At 43.1% G+C, this 24831-nt stretch overlaps 1 protein-coding gene across 2 annotated transcripts; it reads left to right on the top strand.

The window, feature by feature from the left end:
- The first annotated feature begins 176 nt into the window (after nt 1–176).
- Nucleotides 177–24067, top strand: MTHFS (methenyltetrahydrofolate synthetase). Of its 2 annotated transcripts, none has more exons than XM_055716543.1 (3): nt 177–518; nt 3860–4124; nt 23252–24067. In XM_055716543.1, exons 1-3 carry the CDS (start codon nt 381–383, stop codon nt 23473–23475), a joined length of 627 nt encoding a protein of 208 aa, XP_055572518.1. In that variant the 5' UTR covers nt 177–380; the 3' UTR covers nt 23476–24067. The 2 variants fall into 2 exon arrangements, with proteins under 2 accessions (XP_055572518.1, XP_005436665.2); XM_005436608.4 differs by lacking the exon at nt 177–518 and adding an exon at nt 2896–3077.
- Nucleotides 24068–24831: the final 764 nt, after the last annotated feature.

The raw sequence follows: 24831 nt of genomic DNA, 5'->3' as shown, positions 1-24831 counted from the left end.
AGGCCCACGGCTGAGGCCGCAGGGATGTGAAACCCTTCAGTAGACGGTGGTGAAATATCCCGCCGAAATGTAATTTCCCTTTCTACAGCAAAATTAGGAAAGGGGAAATTCCTTGTCATCCACGCCGGACAAAAATACCGCCACGGCTGGGCCTTGCCGTGGGGGCGGCTGGGACCGGGCTGCCCCTCCGGCACCTCCGGCCGCCACCCGGGCCCGGCGGCCACCCGGGCCCGGCGGCAGCGACCACGCGGCCGGCCGGCCGTCCCCCGGCGAGCGCGGCCTGGCGCCGGGCCGCCCCGGGAGCCCTGCTCGCCAGCGCCGCCGCCGCCCCCGGGGCCCGCCCGGGCGAGACCGGCGGCGCGGCCCGGCTGGCTGGGCGCATGGAGCGGCCGGGGGAGGGCGGCGAGATGGCGGCGCTGCGGGCGGCCAAGCGGGCGCTGCGCGGGGAGCTGCGGCAGCGGCTGCAGGCGCTGGGCGCGGCGGAGAAGCGGCGGCAGTCCCGCCTGCTCAGTCGCAAGGTGGGTGCGGAGCGGGCCCGGCCGCCGCACGGCCGCTTCCAGGAAGCGCGGCCCGGGGGCGGCGGAGCGGCCCGGCGCGGGGAAGCCCGCCGGGGACTTCCCAGGCCGCGGGGGGGGTCGAGGCGGTGACTCAGGGGACCCGCCGGCTCCTGGGCCGCAGCCACGGGCCCCGCGGGGGTGAGCCCCGCCGCCGCCCTCAGCGCCCCTCACCGAGGCCGCGGGGGGTGGCGGCGCGGGAGCCCCGGGCGGGGGGCGCAGGGCCCCGGGCGCGGCTCGGCGCTGCCAGCCGGGCTCGCCTATGGCCGGCTCCCGGGAACGCCTGTGGCAGTATCGCGACTCTGTCGACTGAGCCTCTTGTCTAACTGCCTGTCGCTTCCCTTCCGCGTCTTTCCGTGCTGTTTCTTCCATGCAATCCCATTTCTAATGTAATTTTTGTACTCTAAAAAGAAATCGGGCAGGGTTTAGCTAACTGCTACGCTCACACAGCATGATAATGGCGTGCACTTCTGAAATGTCCTGTTTGCGTTTGGATTACAAAGTTTCTATATAGATGTATTTCATCATTTTAATAAACACAATAAAATTTTATTTTGCAGTCACTGCGTGTAATAGAGCACAGTCCTCGGTTTTTTTGCAGCACCAGCAGGTACTCCTGGATGATCTACATTTATATTGGTAGCTTCCTGCCAGAGGATCTCAAATCATTTTCCAGACCTCACTTAATGCTAATGTGTAGCCACTTCACCAGTGGGACCTGGTGGCACAGAAACTTCAGGTCACAAGGAGTTTAACTGGACCTCACATAACCTTTTTCTCACTGGGAATGCTTTTAAAAAATAGTAATACATGTCACGTCCTACTGTCATGGTAATGCATTATAGTAATCACACATCCCAGACTTAAATATCTCAGTTTTTAGAAAATACTGGCATGCATCCTCTTCAAAAATGCAGAGACCTCTGCCAACTTTATAAGCACCCAACCTGCACAGTACCGAATTTTTAGGAGCCCTCAGCCTTTGTCTGACTGCTGCTGACCAACGTGGCAACAGAGCGCTCCTTTCTGCTAGTGAGAGCACACTAAAAGATACAGCTTTTGTTTTGCTTAAAAGAAGGCATCAGGCAATATGACATATAAATCGATGTTATCTTGCCTTTTTAATAATCTGACACAAACTGAAAATCCTGAGCTTGTTTGAGACAGAGGCATTGCGCAAGTGGCAGAAAGTAGAGTCAGCTTCCTTACAGGAGGGTAATACAGCAGACATGAAGAAATTTTTGAAAATGCTGAGAAAATTTTTGGAACAATATAAAGCCGAGAACGTAGCTTTATAACATACATCAGTGCTTGCAGCTAATAAAAGAGTAGGTTATTTTATAACACCTGAACAATATTTTTAGTCATAAAATCTCATCTCAAAATGGTCTTTAAATTCAAAGTGAAATAGCTTCACAGGCTGACCTAGCCACTAGCATTTAATTAGCTTCTGGATGATTATTCTTTTTTAATGTTTATGTTCATGATTAAAGTCATGCTGTTTGCATGCTCTGATTCTGCAAAAATAGCGATCAGCAGGTGAAGAGGGCAGATAATACTTGTTAGGTGTGGAAATTTTTTCGCTCTTCTCAGAAAGTGCTTCATCTTCACAGTTCTGAAAACATCTGAAATTCTGTCTTCCTGCTTGCGTGTGGTTTTACATCTTTCAGCCTCATGTTTTTCTGTACAGCATAATCAATGTTTTATTGGACCTATTGGAGCAGATCGGACTTGTGTGGTGCCCACAGCACGCAGTACCACTTTGAAAGAGGAGAGTTCTGTGTCTTGGTCTCTCTCTTCTCCAAACCGATGAGATGATTTGGCTCTGGAGGCCCTCAATAACATGAATCACAGGCGTTGTCTGAAGTCTGCAATTTGGCCAAATTGTCCATTCTTTCAAACAAAAGCTTCCATGGAAAATCTGTTGTTTAAAAGCTGAATCACTTAATGGGGAAAAAATCCATGTGTAAGGTTGGGCAAATTACAAAAGGAAGTAAGATGTGGTTTTGAATTGTGAATACGGTCTCTGTGGCCAGGCAACACATTACACATTACCATAATTTGGTCCAGTGTGTTTCTTTTTTTTCTTCTTCTTACAAAAATATATCCATCTTCTGAATATTTCACCTGGGCTTTTAGCTGCTGTACTGGAAAAAAAGAAAAAAAAAAAAGAGTGGAAACCATATCTCAACTTAGATAGGGACATTTATCTGTCCAAACAGGGCCAGGGCAAAGGCTAAAGCTCAGAAGAGCAAGTTATGCAAACACAGATCAGAGGATTTGGTGCTCTCTGTTCCGTAGATAAGCTCAGTTTCTCAATTGCCTGGTACTTTTGACAGATTTCTGCAAGTGCGTAGAATAAGAATAAATCACTTTTAAGTGGGAAGGGACACATTTGTCTTTGTTTTGTCCAGGTGTAAGTAACAAAATAGGTAACGTGCTAGACAACGAGAAGACAAGCTTTTAAAAACCCCCTCTCAAATCTTACAAGTGGAATTCAATTTGGAATGGGACAGAGACATGGTGAGATATGAATCTGCTAACACTTTTTCACCATATAAGCTTTTTTTTTTTTAATTTTCCTTCCTATAGTCAGTCTTTTATAAGCCCAGCACAGAGAACCTCATGAAAATCAAAAAAATGGCAAGGCCATCTTTCCTTCAAGCTCTGAAAAATGTACAGTAATAAGATCACCAATTAGAAGCAGGTGATGTTTGAAGTCATATATTTAAACGCTGTAAGGAAGGCATTTCAGGTTAAAAAAAGGAAGAAGGACCTGGTCTTGGAAGACTTTGTGCTCTGCAGTTGTCTGCTCTGATGCTAATTTTCTTTTGAGTTATTATAATTTATGTGCTTTTCATTCTACCTAGGCCCAGATGAGAGATGCAGCATGTAAAAAGGGTGGTAGAAAAGGAAAGCAAAATCCTCATGTGTTGCATAAGCTGGCAGTTCTGACCTGCTATATCTCTCTACAGTGATGCTGGGCATTTGAGGATGTCTGCACTATGTGGCGCAAATATTTAAAGGATCAGGAAACTGTCTCCAAAATTGTTTTTTGCTGGCCCAAACCCATGTTACAATGTTTTGTTCACTAGGTGAAAAAAATTCACCTATTTTATTTTTGTTGAGGGTAGAAATACTGGAGTAGGAAACAAAGTCAGTTTATTCTCTTTATGATGCATGATAGTTTGTATCTCTACCCTTTAAAATGGCTATTTTGCTCCAGTTGTGTGTTCAATTAAAATAATGTAAGTCAATCTTTTCGTAAACTTTTCATAAACTGATTGCATCAATTTCCCGCGTAGGTGATTGGCCATCCCAAGTACCAAGAATCCAAAAGAATTGCAATCTTCCTGAGCATGCCAGATGAAATCCAGACAGAAGAAATCATTAAGGACATTTTTAAGCAAGGCAAAGAGTGTTTCATCCCACGTTACAAGCCTCACAGCAATCACATGGACATGCTGAAGTTATCATCACCTGAAGACATTTCTTCACTTACTTTGACATCCTGGAATATTCTTCAGCCTAGTGACGATGACAGTGCAAGAGAGGAAGCTCTTGCTAGTGGTGAGTATTTTCTTCCCACATTGTGGGGTTGTTGTGCAGGAGTAGCCTGGAGGCCAGCAGGAAATAATCTGACAGCAAGAGTGGAATTAAATGTTCCACTTCGGTTTTATGTGTTCTAGAGGTGCTTAAGTCAACGTAAGCAGATGCCTCTGCGTCTTGCCCGTTTTCCTCTACCCTGTGCCACCCCTCCGATACACCAGCGGGGCAGGAACAGGGCTGCACAGCTGATCCAGCTGAAGGAAACTCAACCCTCCAGATAAATCAGCTGCTTGGTCTGATTCATGGACATCCTCAGTGCAGTCTCAGCAAGCGTAACATAGAGGCTCGTGAAGGAGACAGGGGCTTGCCGGGAGTAGCTCAGGCTGCTGTTGGAAGTCGTGGGGATTCCCAGTTTCAGCATGCAACCTGAGAACTTCAGTTTGTGCTGCGTGAAAGGTAGGGAACTCCTCAGGTCAAGCCTGTAAGCTGACGTGAGAATTTTCTGAAATCTTTGATCCTGCAAATGCTGTGGCATGGGTGAATCGCAGGGGTGATATGGAGCCTGCCCATGCGGAACAGCTCTCTGGACTGAGACTTGAGAATGAAAATAAAAGGACTTCCTTGTAGGCCTGGTTGGATATTGCAAAGTCTTTTCCATCATTGTTCTCTCACACTTTTATTTTGATCTTATAATACCATCTCAGACACTGGATTCTTCATAGGGCTGAACAGTTAAAAGTTCATTTAGATCTAGCAGGTGCCGTGTGTGTTTTGGTCCCAAAATAACCTCTCTTTTTCTTAACCTAAAATTCCCCGACTTCTACAAACATGTAAACAAACTTACTTTTTTTTGGTGTCTGCATTCATTATTTGCAATCTTCTTGTAAACACAATATCTTCTGAAATATCTGCAGAAATGTTTAATGTTGTTAATGGAAAACTGATGTTGAACTCATGCTTGAAACCTCGGTTTGGCAGAGTTTTCTTTAGGTGGAAGTTCACCATGCAGACAGCTTCCATACCTCATGGACTTACTTACCCGTTTTGTAATGGTTGATAAAGGAACATAACACGTGTATGACTCTGTTTGGTTGAACTTGGGTTTGTATTTGCTTTGGGATGCCAATGTAATTTCCCAGAACACTTCACTGTGTTTGTTTCCCTTTTATATTTGATCTCTACCTCTACCTCTGTCCTAATTCAGAACCCTTTCCGTGTCCACATTTTAGCTAGCAAGGGATTTCACTGCTTCATACAACCATCTTCTTTACATTTAATATTTAGCACTGTTAACTTGTTTTCCTAATTTTTGTCAAAGATTTGTGTATATTGGTGGGGGTTAGGGGCTTTTGAAGGTAACCGTTAAAATGTCCAGGGTTTTGTTGACCAAGCTTAGTTCAGGCACTTGGGACATGCTTTTGTACTACTGATGAGCTGCTGTTAATTGAACAATCACAAAGTAAACATGCGACTGGTTTGGGTATGATGGGAGCAAGGACTACCTGGTGTAGAGTGCACGGGGATGTACCTGTTGGGGATGGCCCAGGTGCCAGGCAGTGAAGCTGGGGGGAGGCAGGAGCAAGCTTTGGTACCTGGCTAGTTCCAGAGCTGTGTGTCTATCTGTGCACCAGGGTGTGGTTAGGGGCAGAGAGCAATACCAAAAGACCTGCCGCAGTCTACAGAGAGATGCCAGGACAGCAGTTGTAACTGGTGTATGTCTGTGTCAGACTTGATCTGCCTGAAGTTTGATTTTAGTAACTTAGAAATAATTCGGTTTGACTTGGAAGTCAGACCTTGGTCCTTTATCCTTGGACAGTTTTGGTAGGTTAGAGAGAATAATTTAAATAGTTTTTATTTACCATTTACCATAATCAGACTCACCCTCACTACCCCACCCCAGTTTGTCCCCACAGAAACACACACTGCATCTCAATGTGTCTTTAAATTCCTTTTGCTGTATTTTTTGAGTCAGTTGTTGTATTTTTTGAACTTTGGTACATTTGCAGGAATGCAGATTCCCTTGCTACTATATCAGTCCTCCATTGCTAGATTTATACATGGATGAAACATTTATCTCTGTGATGTTATCAAATACTGTGGTGATCTGAGGCATTTACATTGTTACAAGGAGATAACATGGTGTTCCACTAGTAATGTTCCCATTGCTGGCATAAGTTGCTATGTAATTTCCAAGAAATACCCTGCAGGTACATGAATAAGTCATGTCATTTCAGAGTGTATTCATTTTGCATGACAAAAAGCTTAAATTCACACTGTCCTTAAAACTTCAGGCATGGTTCCTTTGAAGAATAGCTCAAATGTAAGGGTAGGTGTAATTGTTGCATGGAGTTTCCTGGTCCTGGTGGCACTCATAGGCAGCACTGAGTAGACATGAACCCTGCCTTTTGGAACCCTGCCTTTTGGAGATGGTCCTTTTTGTGTAGGGTCAGGGGTACGCATTTTCATCTTGGCAGTACACCTCATTGCACCTTGTTGGTGCAAACAAAGATCACTGCATTTTCAGTAGTAGAAAGCCTGTCATCTTCTCTACTGTGCATGGGTAACAGTGGTTGACATATGAAAGGTTGCTTTCTTTAGGCTAAATGGACACAGTAGCAGGAAGAACAAAGGTGGAAGAAGTCCAGATATTTTGTTTGGAGTAGGGGTACACATAGGTGCATGGTTTGGCTCATTTCCAGCTGTATCTTCTGAAAGATTTAGGCAACTTCTGGAGCAAGGCGGTGGTACGTTTTCTTAATAAGTACCAATTCCCATTTGTATGCTTGTACATTGGAAGTATAAATGTGCACTGGTATCAGGTTTTGCCCAAGGTAATACTTCTGATGAAAGTTCAGGCAGGTTGCAGTAATTGTTTACAGGAGCATAGATACTTTGCACAACTTTGGAAGGAGTAAATCAGATAAAACTGTGCTCCCTGTTTGCTTTTTAGCACGACTCCTACATAAATTTAAAGGACATTTCCCAGCAGCTCTAATTTTAATGTGGTTTAGGGAGGTGGTGTGATTCAGCTGGCTGGACATGGGGTTTCTTCACTTGTAGTGTTATTTATTATTACTTAAACCTGGTCTGAGAACTATGGGTGAAAAGCTAAGTTATTCCTCTGAAAAAATAATTATTCTTACTGGGACTCAAAAAAACCCAAAACCAACACCCAAAAAACAACCAAAACCAAACAAAAGAAACCCTAACAAAAAACCCTGGGTTGAGCATCTCCATATGGTAAAAATCTTGGAGGTGGCTTCTTTGAAGGGAAGCAGGTGACCAGTTTTGAACTAAGGGATCTGGAAGTCTCTAACCTGAGCAAATACTATGCTTAAATGTTCATAACTGAACTGAACTACTAACTAGTACTTGAAGATTTACAATAACTTCTGGAGAAGTTTTAAAACATTCACCTGGGGGGGAGTGGTGGTGGTGGGTTGCCCTAGATGTTTTTCTTTGGCTGAAAAAATGAAGAGTTATTAGAAATTGTGGCTCTAAATCTGCTTACTCTAATGGATTATGAGGGGCTCTCCTAAGAAATGCCAGGAAGTGTTGTGTGTACAAGCTTTATTCAGCCTTTTTATCTGTGTAAATTCTGCTGTGGTCTTTAAGTACATTATTACATAGTCCTTGCCCATCAGATCTAGGCTCATTCAAAGATGAACCCAGATGCAACGATCCGGGCTCTTTCAAGGATGGAGAAGGTGAACTCTGCTTGCTATTAATGAGTGCTGCTAACAAGCGTGTGCTCAGTGCTTGCTTTCCTTCTGTTCAAGTTGGAGCCGCAGGCCTTTTTTACTGTGCGCTATTCAAACCTTTGTATGGAGATGGAGGTCTGTATGGCCTCTGCATCACTACATTGTTCAGTGACTTAATGGTGTTAACTGGTATTTGCTGATGGAGAAGCAGCAGAGGCTCATGATCCTGGTTCCAGCCTGAGTTGTGCAGAGGAGCTGCCCCCAGTGAACACAGGCTCTTCTGCTTGTTTTTCCAAACATTATGGCTTCTTCTCTGTTCCGTCCAAACTGATCATTTCCCAGAGTTGTCTTGTCCTTGGGCTAGACCCTGTTTTGCAAGCTTTAATTTCTCTGCCACCATAATGCCCCTTTCCATCCTTCTGCTCTTTGCCCAGCCTATCTGAATCTCCACGTGTCCTTCTCTGGCCCTTCTCACCATATTCCCCATTTCCTCCTGCCCTCAGACCTAGCATGTCATTTCAGGGGCAGCTGGGCCAACAGAAATAGCTTGCCCCTGCCAAAAAGGAGGAGATCATGTGCTGTGTCTTCTTTCACTTGTCTGCTTCCAGACATACAAGACTCCCCACCCCGATTTACTCATTGCCTTCCCCACTGTGCTGGCTTCTTTCCCTTTTTCATTGGCTTAGAAAAACTCTTCTCTGTTAAAGACTACTTTTTGTACTAAACAGTATAAAATACATAGTTTTGTAATTGTTTCTTTTGGGCAGTGCCTGATTAAATAAGCCGCTGCCCTCTCTCCTCCTCTTGGTCCCCACCCCTCCTGTGCCCGCACAGATGTTCCTGCAGCCACATTGGGAGCTATACTGGGAAACCAGTCTTGGTTAGAAGTAACCCAGTACCAATAAAAGGGTCTTCTTCTCTCAAACTGGGCCACCACCCAGACTTGGGCTGATGCAGCTGAAGGGCTGGTAGGAAGCTGATGAGAGGTTGCGTAAACGGGTGGCATGCCAAAAAAAATCTTAGTGAAACTTCAGCCCTCATTTCCTTCCATGTTTCGGTTCCCAGTCTTGCCCCAGTCAGCGGGATTAGGAGCAGGCACTGAAATGAAAGTCCTTTGGAGTCCTCGCAGTTGGGAGTGGGGGTGGCAGGAGGAGCTGAGCCTGAAGCTCCATGTGCTCTGCCTTTGCAGCAATACTGGTGTAAGGAGTTTTCCCTCCTCATGTTTTCAGCATATTCCTGCCTCTCCGTGGTAAACTGGATCACCTTGCAACTCTGGATGAAGGGTATTTTCCTCCTCTCCTCCACCCTGTTTTGGCTGTTTTGGGTTTTTTAACCCAGATTATTGGATCCAGTTTACCGTGCGGCTGTAGCAGTGCCGTGTGTTTGGGGTAGGAATGAGTAGCCAGGATGGAGGGAACATCCCCTGGAAACTGGCAGTGGCTGATAGTCACGGGGCCACCCATGCCACTGTGACTCCAGCAGTGGGATGGAGAGGTTGGCATCTTCAGCGAGGCCCAGTACTCTCCCAGACACATCTTTCTTAAGCCTGTGCAAATGGCAGATTTTCAAACATTTGCAGCATTGCATAAACCCAACTCAAATGAATTTGAATGGGGCTGAAGCCGCACTGTTGACACAGAGGGTACTACGAGCAGGATTACAAGTTCTTGCCACAAAGCATGGAGCAACAGAGCTTTCTCCATCATTTTTTGCAAGCTTTTTCTTAGAAACCAGTGAACCATTTTGTCTGAAAAACGTAACCCCTCCTCCCTCAGTTTGGGATAGGTTGGGATAATTACCCAAGCTGAAAAATGTCAGCACTTGAAAATAAAGCGTCTTATGTGTAATGGGGATTGCTGAATAATCTGCTACTACTCTGCTAAAGCATAATGTATTTTTGCTCCCATAAATGAATGTATTAAGAATTGGACTTGTATTTTGTAGTTTAGCTTGGAGGCTTCCATCATTTTCAGTACTGGAAAATTTGGTGGTCTACCGATCACTATATTTGTGTTGTATCTTCAGGATAATTAGTGAAAAATTAACTAGATATTCTGTGCTTTAAGTAACAGTCTATTTATAATTAATAATAATGGAAGATCCAGATTTCAAATGAAGTGAGGAAGCACTAACATATGTCTAGCAGCAACTTTTGCAGCTTCATTTTCACATAACCTATTGAGTGTTGGCTTGTAAGGTTAGGGTCATTATATCTTTCTGTCCTTACTGGTTTTAGACCACTTTGAGACTTGCTGTAGCATAAATTACAACATGCTGGCAGCAGAAACAGGCAGGGACAGCTTACCTGCGTGGATTCTGTTTGCTTCATAAGGACTGTTAATGCGGAGAAGTGTGAACCTCTTGCAAGGAAAATGCCGGCTACCCCTAGGCTACAGTTCCAAGCAACCTCAAGTAGTTTGAGGTTGTTCCTGAGTGCACATTAGCCCTATTTTAAACTTGGCCATTGGGATTTGCCCTGCAGAAACATTTTAGTCCACAGCAGCTCTTTTTCACCTGTCCTTAAACTCCTGCTATTTAATCATACATTCAAAGAGGCTGCATTTCCTGCCAGGACTGATGGCCTTGTGATGCCATCAGTATTCTTAGTTATTCCAAATCTTAGCACAGTTCTTTAGAAGTGTGACTGAAGTGGTGGCAATACAGTCTTAAGAGGACTAGGTTTAATTGACAGATGGAAAATAAAATGGGATGTAAAAAAATCATAATGGGTTGCACACACACCCACCCCCCCAAAAAAAAAGATGCACCAGAAATAGGAGGGTTTTGATATATCAGAGTTCAGAAATAAAAGAAGTGTGAGGAGAAAATGCTATGTCTTGAAGAACAGGGAAGGTCTCATATGCTACTTCAGCTGCATTAGATGTTGTATAGCTGTACATGAAGGCATCACGGGGCCATCCAAAACGATGCTAATCATTCTGAAAAAAGATGTGTAGTAAATAAGGCTCAGGGGTAACTGTGACTACTTAAATGAGATATATGCAGATTGGAATGTATCTGGAATAAATGAAATATGGGTATGTGAAAAGCAGAGATGTTAAATATTACTATTTAGGAAAAAACAAAAAAATACCCTAAACAAGATTGTAAAGTGATTGAAGATACTATTAGATTTTCTTTTCCTCTGGGAGACCTGATTAAAACTTAAAGTATGAAATATGTCAAGGGATAGATTATAATTTAAAATCTTTTTACAGTGGTCATAAAAAAGAAAACCTGAGAGCATGGCACGAAACAAAATTGAAAATTGAGGCTTAGCTCTTAATGTAATTTATTTTTTAATGAAATGATTTAAAGTTTGGAATGAACTTCTGCTTGGAGACAATGAGCCATAGTATTTTGATATGCATAAGGAGAAAAAATTCAGTGCAAGTGAGCATTAACATTCTGGTGATGAGTCTTCTTGTGGAGAGAGGACGCTTCCCCTCACACAGTGCTGGATCAGAGCACTGGACATACAGTCCAGCATCATGTATTTTACAAGAGCCAGAAAATCTCACAATTTTTAGCTATGTAGCGGTAACTGAAAATTTCTTCCTACCTCAGCAGCTGCATCCCTGGCTTATCCCCTTACAAACAGGTTCTGTTTTCTCTTACCTGTGGGCATTCAGAGCGTTCCTCTAAGCATCTAATTTTATTTGTATTAAGCTCTTGGCTCCGCTGCCTTCTGACAGCTGTGGGTTGTACTGGTTAGTTAGTTATAATGTGAAATATTATGTTCCTTATTATGTTAATATTATATTATGTTCCTACAATGTGTGAAATATTATGTTGCTTGTATTCATTTTAAATTTGCTGCTTTCAGTTTAAGTGATACCTCATTCTTCTATGAGATGAGAAGTAAATAAGGATGTATTACCTACTTTCTTTTTATTATTCATTGTTTAGTTAAACCTGTATTATATCTATAGTATTTCTTTTAATCAAACTTTACCTATTATCTTATTCTCGTATAGAAGCTTGTCTAGATCTCTAAGAGTTCCAGTCATTGCTCTTTCAACTTCTGCAGTCTCTCTGATGTTATTTTGAAGAAAAGATGCCTGAGAGAAAATTGTATGCCCAGGTAACGAAATGCTGTGAAACATATGTAGTAGCACTGTAGACATTAATTCTTTCTGTTTATACCATAACACTGCTTTTCAAATCAGCTCACTGGGCAGATCTTTTTTACTGGTTTCCACACAGGTATTCCACAACGACACATCATTACAAAAATGCCTGTTCCAGTATTAGAGATCCATAACATAATTTTACTTTATTCTGTCCAACAGGTTCCGTAACAGGTAGAGCTAGGAAAATGCTTGCTTGGAAGTAAAATATTTCAGGTGTTGGACCCAGATGTGATAGCAACTGTTTCTGGCAGGGTTTTTCTGCATCCCAGCCTTCAGCTGAAAGATGTGGGACTGTCGCCAGCACTGGGATTGCTTTCCCCTGCAAGCCGGTGTCTGCCCTTCCCCTTGAGGTCTGCATCAGCTTCCATAACTCTCTGAAACAGCTTAATAACAATCTGCATGCGATTTACTAGGCGAATGCAAGACACTTGTATCTGAGCTTCTCCTGGTGCTTCTGTTCAGAAACAGGTACAGCAGGATTACAAAGAATCTCTTTCTTCAAAACACTTTTTCAAAAGTGCTCTGAAATGCAAAAGTTGATGTGTTTGTGTGGCCTCACTTTGTAATGTCCCTTGGTATCCTTATGTCCTGCATTTCCTTTGTGCAGACTAAACCGTGAACACTGTGTGGTTTAATTTTAATACTGCCTGTGCCAGTGTGTCCTGCAGTGAACCTGGAGGGCTGAGAACTCTGGAACTCTACAGCTTTTTACTTTCATAAAGTTCATTAAGGCTTTAAAAGAGTGCTTTTCCTTAATCATCTTAAGTGTCACATCCATGTTTGCCTTCTTGCAGAAAATATTCTCCTTGCACTCAGCAAAACAACTAAAAAGATTACTTCTGCTGTAATCAATTAAAGTTTAAAGAGAAGTGAAAGTAACATATATAGGCAAGGGGTCTGAATTCACTGCAAGTGCCTCTGAAGTGTTTTGTTTCAAAGAGGGATAATTTTGCTACAGTGAATGCGAACAGTAGCATTGTCATTTTCTTTGTATTGTTTCCTAGAGACAAGAGTCTCTCAAAAGCAAGTAAGAGGTTAGGTTCTTTGCTGGAGTGTGGCATGAGGAATACAGGGGAAATGCAAACATGCAAGTATCTGACTGTGGTAATTAATCCAGACATTTTTGTCTCCTTTTTTTTTTTTTCCTTTTTGGAAAGGAAAAGCCAGTACCAAGATCATCTCAGTGCCTTTGTGCACATAATCTGGACAGTCTGGAGGAGTGGAAGCTTTTTGCTGCTGCCCACCTGTGCAGGGTAACGCACACTGAAGATGCAGTTTGGTGAGGCAGCTGAGCCCTGCTAGCAGCTGGCTGCTGGTGCCAGAAGGGGCAATCCTGCTGCCTTTTTCTTGTATGCTTTCTCTGTGCTCCTCTTGTCCACCCAACCCGGGTGCCATCTCTGGTATTCACTGCTGAGCAGATTCAGCTCATGAATGTGGCAGAAAATTCAGCTCATGAATCTGGCAGAAAATGGCTACTTTATTTTTCTTTCTTTTTCCTAGGATTGGTTTTCTGCCAGCTTAGTGGGCTATTAAATCAGGTCAGCACTTTTCCAGCTACAAAAGATTTTTCTTCCTGGCACAGTTAATCCCCACTGTCTTTGCTGATTCAAAATACACTGTCATCTTTCCTGAACGGTGGGAAATTCCTTGGACTTGGCTGAGAGCCACTGGCTTTCAGGGAGCAGGATACTCCTGCTGCTGTTTTACAGTGTAAGGATAGCCCTTGGTCTTCACGTTTGGCATCATAACTGGACTCAGTTCCTGCTTTTTCTGGCTGCTGTGTATGGAGATGGGAATCAGCCTCTGGGGTGTTGATGGAGGGCGAATTCCTGCCCGGGAGTGACGTGAAGCGCTTTGCCGGCAGGTGTCAGTATTCCATACTGTTACCAGGGAGAACTGGTGTCATTAGGCTGTTTCCCTAGAATTAAAATCTTACCCAAGCATTGTACACACACAGGGAGACGAACAAGTGGTCCAGCCTGATGTCTCCAGAAGAGCAGGAGTTGGAGTGAGGGTGGTGAAGGATTACCAAGGAGAGTCAGGTTTTTTAAGCTGTGCAAGCTTAAAAGGATAAAAAAAAAATCTTGTGATGGAAGAAGCAGGATTTCTCAACTGTTTTCATGTTAACATGTTTGACACTAACAGTGAAGGTGCCATCGCCTCCAAACCAGCTGACTCTACATGTTCAATAAACCCTGCCTGTAAACATGCCTAATGTTCTCATCAGGTGGTGTCACTGCTTGCAGGAGTCAGGTTTATACACTGACAAAGAAGATGTCTTAACCGTTTATATTTCACAAGCAATTCTGCATATTTTACAGTAGGTTATCTGCTGAGTGAGTCAAAGGGCATTGGAAATATTGCTAGTGCTGCATGACATATTGAAAAAATCCCCAAATGATTCACTTCTGTCATATTTTGATTTAAAAATATCCAGACAGCAGCATGCAAAAGAGGACCAAGAGTAAAGAAATGAAGTAGCACACTTGCACGTGTTTTGAGTGGAAGTATTTAAATAAATGCTCAAATAAACACTATGGGAAGTGTAGCTGATAAGATCTTAAAGAATTTAATGTAAAAACACATAAAGATACACAAAGATCCTTGTATTTTAGGCTAAAGTATGTTATGACAATCCTGACAAACAATTCAAGCACCAATGACTTGTTTCTCTAAAGAGGCAGATTTGCAGTCCTCATTTGCTGATTTAACAAGACGTGTTGATGTGCTGTAAAGTGGCTCTAATGCCATTTGTCCTCTCTTTGGGATTGCTCATGGTACATCTTGTTTCAGAGTATTTTGGTGGTTTAAAATCACAGGAGAACCCAGGTACAAGCCTTTGAACCAAACACTTTTCATTGCCCATGTTTTCCCCATCAGACTGTTCTCTGTTCACATATCTGAATATCAGGAGCAGATAAGTAATTTTTCACAGACTGATAACTAAAGCATTTCTAAACAATTATTTCCTCTACTCTGTATTTTCAAAACCAGACATTTTTGTAGGTGGCATGAAGTGATTATGGTTTATTTATGGGTCTTATGCAGACTTGATGAATAATAGTGAAATAGAAAAGCACTTGTTCAAATTTTCTTTTAGGTAGACATTTGGCATATTCTGAAAATGAGACACTAGACCTCAGCTGACTGTAAGTTAAACCTCAGGGGAAGTGAGTATGATGGTTGCAGTCTCGCACAGTCTTCCCACATTGTGAAAGCAGCTAGATTTGAACCCAAGTCTCAGCCTTACACATTAGCTTCCCTGATGACACATGAAAGGATATGTATTTGTGGAGCAGGATAGCTTCATTTGTGCAGGGCTGATGTACTACAGCTGACACTGTGCAGTCCACTTAGCCTTCCAAATGCATTGGCACCAAATGTATAAGATTTTGTTTTAAATGAATTCAGAGTAAGAGGGTGTTTGCTTGATTGCAGCTAGGTAGCACAGGAGCTGATCAAACAGCTTCATTAGCGTGTTTTGGAGGTTTAATAATGGAACGGTGGCTGCCACTCGGTTGTTTTAAACCTGTATGACTGATGGCTATCATGTAGCTTCTCAGGGAGAAGTATAAATATTTTATTATGCTGTAGTTCAGAAGGGCAAATGTGAACTGTGGAGACCAATGTTTCATGCTGACACAAAGCATTGACATGGATGAGTAGACAGATAAACGCTGAGTTGCTCAGTGCTTGTTTGTAGATTCTGCTGATGGTTCTATTTTCCACAAAATATTTTATTGAAGTAATAACAGAAGCTGTCTCGGTCATGCTAGTGGACCAATTACCTGGGGTGCATGGATTGCAGAGGAGATGGTCTGCTTGGCATCTATGTGTACGTAAAAGGTAGATCTGTGAGTTATGGGTGTGCATGGATGTGTGTAAGAAGTTTTTTAGAAGACAAAAAGACACAAAACCTTCCTGGTGCCTGCAATTCCCATACACAAATAGGAATGAAAATGAAGTGATTGGCCCTGGTGTTAAAAGCATTTCTGCCTGGATGAGGTGAGCATTAGCCTTGAGGCACACTTACAGTGTGCGTCGTAGCAGGAGACCATGAATGGAGCCTGTGAGATTTGGAACTGGTACTTTGATTTGTGATTGCTCTGCCCGGCTAGTATGTGCTGAGTAAAAAGTGAGCATCACTCTGGCTCTCCTCCTAAAGCAACAGATGTGTATGAGTAGTTAGAAAACACAAAGTCCTGCTGAAGTGGCTTGGTACTGCTCAATTAAAGGTGTTCACACGGGAAACACCTGGAGGAAAAGCTACTGACTGTGGTTTAAAATGAGCTGTTTTTTCAGTCTAATAGGACACAACTTTTAGTTCTGTTAGGTGACTGACTGGATCATAAGGACACTACAGAGTGAGCACTAGAAAATGTTTGTTTATGAACAACTAACAACAAATATCTACAAGAGAAAAGAACTGATATTTCTCAACTCCTGTCAGCAACTCGGGTTGTTTATCATGTAGTTCCCAAGGCTGGTGCAGAGGGTAGTCAGTGGGGCAATGCTGATTTACAGTAACTGAGGATCTGATACCAAGTGCTGTAACTTAGGTTTCCAAGGAGGTGAGAATTCATGCTGAGCTTCTGATACTGATTTTCAAGACTGTATCATATGAGCATATAGAAATCAAGAGTTTCCTTTCCGTTTAAGGGATTTTATTTGCATTTTAGCAGAGTGGCTGGGGTAAAGTTAAGCAATGTTAACTGTTCATGCCTGGGATCCCCTGTGTTACCGAAAGAAGTCAGCAGCATTGGTTTTGGATGAACTACTTTTTTTCAAAAGCTTATCTATAGCAGCAAAGGGTAACATTTTTGTCTCCTTGCTCATTTGATTGGGAATGTAACAGTATCTGGCTTCTCCAGGGCTTAGTCGGGATAAGGAGCTGGTTTCCTCTGGAAGCAATCCCAGCCCTTCCAGGAACCATGCACCTCGGTAGGGTCTGGATCAGGCCTGTAGTGAACAGATCTGGCATTTCCCTTTTTGACCTTATACCAAGGCAAGTTTATAATGGTAGAGAGGCTGCGACTGAAACCAAGGGCAGTTTTTTTCCAAAGGGCAGAAAACTTTTATCTGGAAGGAAATACCAAACTGTTAGCAACCTTGGTAGTGGTGCGAGGGGCACCTGGGCATTCTGTGGAGAAGGCTTTGCACTAGCCGTAAAGGGGATTTGTGTTGCTGCAGCATAATTGAAATATTTACTTCTGTGGAGTTGTTTTCCCCAAGGTCTGGTGATTAACCCAGACCACAGTGTTAGGCGCTATGTAAATACAGAACAAGATGATGATCTGTGCCCTATAGAGTATATGTTGAGAAGCTAACACCTACCCAAGAGGCCTAACTAACAAGAGGCTGATGCTGACAGTAATTAAAGTTACAGTAGCAACTCTGTCATTAGAATTTTCTGCGTTATTCCAACACATTGACTCATACCCTGCATGTCACCAAGACTGATACATACGATCAAGTTATTGAATTATTTTTTTCCTCTGTGCCAGGGTAGCAGATACAGAAGCAGCAGGTAGTAAGGATTTCCTGCAAAAGGGTTTGGTTTTTTCTCCATTGTGGTCCTTGCTAGATCAGAAAAGGACTAGAGTAAGCCTTCATTCCTTGTATATGAACAACTTTCAGATATTTGTTAGCTCCACAGAGTTTGTGCATAGACCGATCTGACATTGTTTTTGGTGTGCGTAACACCATGAACACTCCTTTCCTTTAAACAGAGAGTTGTTCTCGTCCTGGTTCTTCTGGTCCTGCACCTTATGTGATCATTTACATTGAACAAAGCAGGGGGAGTCCCCAGCCACCACCGCAGAGCGAGATGTGCGTGGAGGGAACCCAACTGCTGGAAAACTCATTCTTGCCCAAGGTAACAGGCTGGGAGAATCAAACCATCCTTGTGATGGAGTAAACGATGCACAAACTTCTGTGCTTCAGGGAGAAGCTCACGCTGCACAGCTGCTGCTGTGAGGAGCAGCAGCAGTGGCATACAGAGCTGATCGCTGTCAACCTCTTGTAGGCTTGACCTCAGAAGGCGTCTGTGCAAGCGTGATTTTTATGAGCACGTTGCCGTTCTTTACAGGGACACAGGACTTGCTGCAGCTTGGCCTCTGCCTTATCCTCTTGTAAGAGCTTTGGGGGCTAGGATCAAAAGATTCCTAGTTCCCACTTTGAGGTGTCCACAAAGTAAGTGGCAGCAAGGGATGAGAAGGTGGGATGACAGAGTATTTCAGTTTCATCTTCCATTAGGACCATCTAGCTGTGCAGGGGGAGATGAATGACCCCACACAGGAGGTGGCGGTGGGCTGCTCGAGCCTCCACAAACCTGGGAGGAGAGCAGCCATGCTGGCTGCTCCTTCTGAGGGCAGGAAAAGTCCCCAGCAGTCTTTACATGACCTGCATCTGTGTAGTTTGATGGACTCTTCTATAATTAACCATTGTCAAGAACACTTCTGAAAATGCCGGCTGGCATTTGAAACAGGAACATCAGATTAAGGAGAAGAGAGGTAATGAGGTGCAAAGAGAAAATCCTTCCCTCGGGAACAAATCAAACCTGATATCATCATGAAAGGTAATGAGAAATGCACTGCCGAACTGAGGAGGTTCACAGCAGCTGCCTAGAGGAAGCGAAACCATGTATTCCTATTTAAAACACCGGAGACGGGATGCTAATGTTTCGGTCTGCTGGTAAAGTCAGGGCACGCACAGCTTGCACACCTGCCTCTTGTGTGTAGTTTTGCCACAAATTTCCTGGGTCCTTGGGCAAGTCATTTCACTTCTCTGTGGCATAAGGAATGTCTAAATAGATGTGTACAAGTCGGTGCAGAGTGTGCCTGTACACCCACATGGCAGGTTCTGGAGCTATGGCTGTATCTACACTGCTAAATAACACAGGGCTAAGTGGCACAGGCTAGTCCTGTCTACACTGCACAGAACTTGGCCTGTCTCTTCTTTTTTGGTCTCTCTGTGATGCCTCTGTGGCCCTAAGGCAATACTGGGTGGGGGTTTTTTTTGTCTTTTCACCATTTCATAGTATCTTTAAAAATATGAGGCCTTATGGGAGACTATCACAGCAATATTTTCATAGTATCAGTCTGAGGATTTGTGTTGCATATTCTAGCATGTGACAGTAAAACCTGTGTCTGGAGGAGCAAAACCAGTTTTCTTGGTGTAGGAGGACTGCCCAGGGTGGAAGGAGCCAGACCTGTACTCTTCTGTCTTTACTGCCCATGAGAATCTTGTCCCCTGGAGCAGGCGTGGGTGTCACTTGGACTGGCAATGCCAGACAGTGTGCTGATAATTAAACAGTATTGACCACCTGTGATCCTGTAAATCAATTTGTTTTCTGGCTCTGCTGTATTTAGCGCTAGAAATGAAACCTGTGTGGCCGTGTCAGCATGGCTGTATGCCCACGTTGACAGAGAAGTCAGGGTATTTTATTTCACGCATGGTGCTACACAGTTGAAGGAGCGTTGGCCACAAGAGCTCATGTCATAGATACAGCAAGGATTAGGTGACCGTCATCATAATTGCTAACCTTACTGGGATAGCCAGTAGCTTAATTAAAGTGTGTGAGGAGTATTGATATTTCCTATGTAGAAGCTGGAGCAATATATTGTTGCTTGAGACAATATTTTCAGCCTTTAGCAATCTGCAGACCACAAGCAAGTATTCCAGGAGAAGCACAGATTATCTGTAGCATTACCTACAGCACCTGTTAGCCTCTTCACTGTGAGTGTGCTTTCCTGGGCTCCTGGCATGTACTCACAGGACCCTCCGGGATCCAAGAACCACCAGTTAACAACTACGGACACACAGGGGACAGCAAACTTTACAAAGAGAGGGACAGAAGTAGGTGGTGAATGTGAGACCTCCCTTAGCATATTCTACAAGGCACTAAAAGCTGATGTAGTGTTTGATGCCCAAACACCTACTTTGTCTTCTCAGGGAGAAGGATGCCATTTCACACAGTGGTCTGTGGGAGCAAGGGGAGTGGGATGTGAGAACAGAATGAGCCTGCAGGGCATCTTGAGTGGCAACCAGTGGTCCTGTAGGGCTGGAAGGGCCTGGGAGCATGAAGACCCTGTGCCAAGAGGTTGTTCTTACCCTGAGCTATCATCCTGTTGATGTACTCTCATTGCTGATAGTAATCTTACGTGTCTGCAATCTTGGTCTCATCTGTGTCTGCAATCTTGGTCTCATCTGTGTGTCACCTCTCATCCTGAGATGGCTCTTTCCCCGTGCTGCCGCAGGCACCACAAGAGATTTTGTTGCTCCCCAAGTTACGTGGCAGGGAAGCATTTTATCCATGCAGATCTCTGCCATTCATTCTAGATCCTGGGGTAGGATTTGGGACTAATGCTGCTTGAACTGCCTTTGAGCTCCTTGCAGGGTAGCTACTGAAAGTCATTTGGCATTTTACTTAAATCTTGTGCGGTGTGAGTTGCATGGATATCAGACGTGTTATTAGTCAGAGCAAAGTCAGTATCACAGTGCTCCAGTAGAAGAAAAATGTAAGAGTAACTATTACAGTATTTACAGCGTAATTTTTCATATTGAGATTTGAACAAGCTTGTTTGAGTTATTCGGCATGAAAAATCCATGATTATAGAAGAGCTGAGTCATTAAAACAGTCTCTGTTTCTCCAGAGGACCCAGAAGAAAACACAGTGCTTTAATACATTTAAATCTACTCAAGTGTGCCCGGTGCTCTTTCTTCACTTCACAGTTCCTGCCAATTCCCTGTTTCCTTAGTGCTTCCCCTGACTTGTCTTCTTCCTGTCTGTAATACAAATGTAAGGAGAAATGGCACCTTTTTACTCTGCAGGTTTGCCTTTTGTGTGTATTCCTACCTGCCCAGCAGTAGTAACTGCACTTATTTCCTGCTTTTTGCCGTGAGAGTCACAGGGAGTGAAAACAGCTAAAGAAAGTGTAGGGCAGAGTGTGTTTCTTTCTGTGCATTGTTCGTGTTTGGTACATACTGGCTTCTGAGCCACCTGAATACCTACACAAAACCAATGTGAGACAAATTATGGAGAGGATAACTAGTGAGCCCAGGAGTAATTCAGGGGGGAGTGGGGGGGGGGGGTGTTGACCTGCAGAATCTATTACTAACCATGCTAACAGAGAGATGCTCAGCTGGTTTGTAGGTCCTAGTCCATAGTACTGACAGTTGGCCAATATGTATTTTTAGTTGCAAACGGAGATGTAACATGCTACATCCAACTTGACATACATGGTGATGCCATAGAAATGGCATCTCTTTCAGGTGAGGCCATACTTCTGCCCTTGTGCCTCTTTTCCTCTTTGTTTGCCATTTGTCTGTCCTATGAGTCAAAAGTTGACTGTGGCATGGTAGAACACGCAGACTCCTTTTATTTCAACCAGTCATATTCTGTGGTCTGCCCTTTGGCTCATTCTTACACCCCTGACCTCTTTAAAAAAGCCTTGCTTCTTAACTGTATGATGCCAGATTGGCAAGATTGATCTCCTCTAAGCATTTCACACTGTGTTGCCTTGCATATTTTGTATCAATGTTCTGATTAAGTCATCAGGTCATGATGGATGAGTATTCACATCATTGACTTTTCTCTGAATGATGAACAGTGGAAGGAAGTCTCCAGGAGCTTGGGAAGTTGTGTGCAAATGAGATGGTTTTCTGTGAACTTTTGGCATACTTTTCCAGCTGAGTTCAGAGTTTATGTGTGATCTCTGATGGGATTCCCTGGAAACTGGGAAACTGCTTGGCTCTGGCTCTTCCAGTACATGCTCCCACACATCTCCTTGAATGCTGGACATCATTCCTCAGCTAAATGTAGTGAGAGCAGCTCAATCCAAAATGGGATGAGAAGGTGGGTTTGGACATGGGGAAAGTGAAAAAATATCTGACGCATCCTAGCCCTGGTGAAGGAGCAGAAGCTAGTTACAGAAAAGCTGTGCAAGGCTAAGTATGGTTCCTGTAAGAAGGAAGCAGCAGTGGACTGAGATGCAATATTTGCTTTCTTTCCAGACTTGTGTCAGCTGTGTTTTAGTCTGCGCTGGCTTTCCATTACTGTTCCTGCCCTTCTCTCCTTAAGTGTCTGCTACAGCAGCAAGTAATGAAAGACTTTCTTTGTGTTGTGAAACTAGTAAGCAGGATGTTCCTGGGTTCAGCGGTCAGCACCAGGCCAGACAAGCTCATTTGTTTAGAGGATGTCCTTGCAGGACTTGTCACACTAAACGAACAAGCCTTGCATAAGTAATGGGAATCCGCACACTGGCTGCCTCCGTGCCTGGTGGTCGCTCAGAGTGGCAGCCAGTTTCTTTTGCCTGCCTGGCAGTGATGAGAATCAACTCCTGAAACAAGTGGGCAGCCGGGTGTAAATTATAGCTGGCTACCTGGCATGATGCTGATGCGCATCCGTTCACAGAGTATGAACAAAGCGAGGAAAAAAGAGCTTAGCTGATCTTGCCTTTTTATCTGGAGCTGGTTGGTGGGATCTTTTGTCAGGGTTTAACCAACTGGTTAAGTCTGTTTGTCCAGATGATTAGCAGCTTATGCAGCATGTTTGGTTTTTAACTGATTTTGAGTTCCAATCAAGTGCAATCTTAGAAGAGTTGGGGAGCCCATACGTCCCTCCAGAAGGAGGGATATTTAGGGCAGGCAAGCAGAATGCCTGTGTGTGCTGCTGGAGCAACTGTGAAAATTGCTGGAGGTTTAGCAAGAAAGTCCTTTTGGGAGAAGAGGAACCTGACATCACGAAGAGAAAAGTATTCAGATCTTGACACAAGAGGGCAAATACCCACTTTCAGAATATATTGTATTCAAGGCTCTTTGGTTTTGGGAGGGTGAGTAAAGATTCGTGAAATCTTACAGTTGCATCAGGAAGATGCCCTCTCTCTTATGCATCTTCTTTTCATTCTTTTTTCCTTTTCTATTTTTGTGTCTGAGGTTGAAATTAATTTGATCTTCTGATCCCTCTTGCATTTAATTTCCCCAAGTTCAGTCTCTGCCTGGTTTTAGTCATAAACATTAGTATTTGGAAGTGTGAGGTTAAAATGATAAAATAAATTTGTTATAATGTAGGTTTCTTTCCTTCTAGCTTTTCAAGGTCTAATTATTTTGAGGCTGATCTAGTATGAAACTGATAAGATGAAAATGTAAATGTACAGGTTCAGTATTCAAATTGTTTTTCATCTGATCAAAGAGAGGGAAGCATTTGCAAAACACAAAGCTTGTGTTTTTGCAAATGTCTGAAGTTATGTAGATGTTGTCAAGCCATCAGGAAATCCACAGTGCATCCACTAATGTTTATTTCATTTTTCTACAGGAGGTCTTGACCTTATCTTCATGCCAGGCCTTGGGTTTGACAAAAAAGGCAACAGATTGGGAAGAGGGAAAGGATATTATGATACCTATCTTGAAAGATGTATGAAACATCCCAGTGGAAAGCCTTACATGATTGCGTTGGCTTTTAGGGAACAGATTTGTGAATCGGTGCCTGTTGCAGAAAATGATGTCCAAGTAGATGAAATCCTTTATGAAGACTGCTGAAAGCATCTTGATACCAACCCACCTTCAGACTGACCAACCAAAGATGTCATATACATCAAACATGATTTAAGAGTCATATGTGACTTTGGGAGCAATAAGATACACTATTTGTATTTGAACCAAAAAAACCCCACAACAGTGTAAATGTGGTAATAGTAGTGATGATTGCATTGATTTGCTTCTAATTAGCAAATATCTGGTGTGAATTCTTATTCTAGAATCAATAGAAACAAGAATGTGTGACTGTTTATTACAGTAAGGACCATTTCTTGTCATCATGTGTTTGAGGAACAAGCTACTTGATACTTAACAGTTTTATTACTCCAGTTTAAAAGTAAACTGTCAACTAATGGCATTCTGGAATTAGACACTTGTTGTGGTAAAAGTTCTTAGTACTTAAATATTATTTGCATCCATGAGCAAAACAAGAAACTGCCAGTTAAGTCCTATAGTAAGCTGGGCAAAAAATGGTGATTGGAAAAAAGCCTTAATTGATTTTAGTGTATACAATAGTTTTGACTGTTTACTTGGCTCGTAAAATTGTTTTAAAATAAAGGGAGTATCTCTTAATAGAAACAGATTCCTGTCCATACCTTTGGTATATGGTTCTTTCCTTTATATGAATGCAGGATTATAATATAGTTAAAACGTGGTCAGTGAGTTCTCCATCTGAAGAAAACCAGCTTTTTGTAAAGTACAATTCAAAATTACTTCAAGTTCTGTAATTTTGTACATGGGCCATTCATAATGTCCCAAAATATTGTGTGAAGTATGGGTGCTATGTTAAAGGATAAAAAGGTGCTAAGAATTGCAGAGAACGGATTTTATGGATTAAGTTCTCTTTTCTCAAGGACCATCTGTGGAGCGGAATGACATTAAGACTTCCTCAACAACTACTGGTTTTTTTAACAAAGCCATGCCTACAGTACATATGAACCTTTTCATCTCAGAATGCTTGTATTCAGTTTTATTTCCATTTCTCAAATATAGGAACTAATTAAACCCTCTTGCTTTGGGGTGAACATAAGCTTAGCAAGTTAGGTCTCTCTGGCCTGTGCTCCCTGGTGCTTCTCCATCCCGCATTAACAAAGGTCCATCTGGCTAGAGTGAAAATACCTTCAGTATTGGACTTCTGGGCTTCCCACCAGGGTGTACAGAAAAGCTGCAACCTGAACAAGACAGCTGGTAGCAGTTTGCAGTATGGGCTGTTTAGTAAAATGATGGTGATCGGACTTGGCCTCAGCTCTTCATCAAGCTATTTTACTCTACCAAATGAAAGATGCAGAGCAAGATGTGTCCATGTGTTCACAAAAGGTTGTGCAAGCAGAAGTTAGGGTGGCAGTATCGGTGCAGGTG

The sequence above is a fragment of the Falco cherrug genome, chromosome 7 (genome assembly GCF_023634085.1).
Source record: "Falco cherrug isolate bFalChe1 chromosome 7, bFalChe1.pri, whole genome shotgun sequence".
Lineage (NCBI taxonomy): Eukaryota > Metazoa > Chordata > Aves > Falconiformes > Falconidae > Falco > Falco cherrug.
The sequence above is the reverse complement of the archived record's forward strand: the minus strand, read 5'-3'. Positions and strand labels throughout refer to the sequence as shown.

Bases quoted from the DNA above. Each gene is read 5' to 3' on its own strand.
- MTHFS (XM_055716543.1), top strand. From the start codon at position 381: ATGGAGCGGCCGGGGGAGGGCGGCGAGATGGCGGCGCTGCGGGCGGCC. The intron at 519-3,859 runs GTGGGTGCGGAG...TTTCCCGCGTAG, and splicing joins CCCGCCTGCTCAGTCGCAAG to GTGATTGGCCATCCCAAGTA. The intron at 4,125-23,251 runs GTGAGTATTTTC...ATTTTTCTACAG, and splicing joins AGAGGAAGCTCTTGCTAGTG to GAGGTCTTGACCTTATCTTC.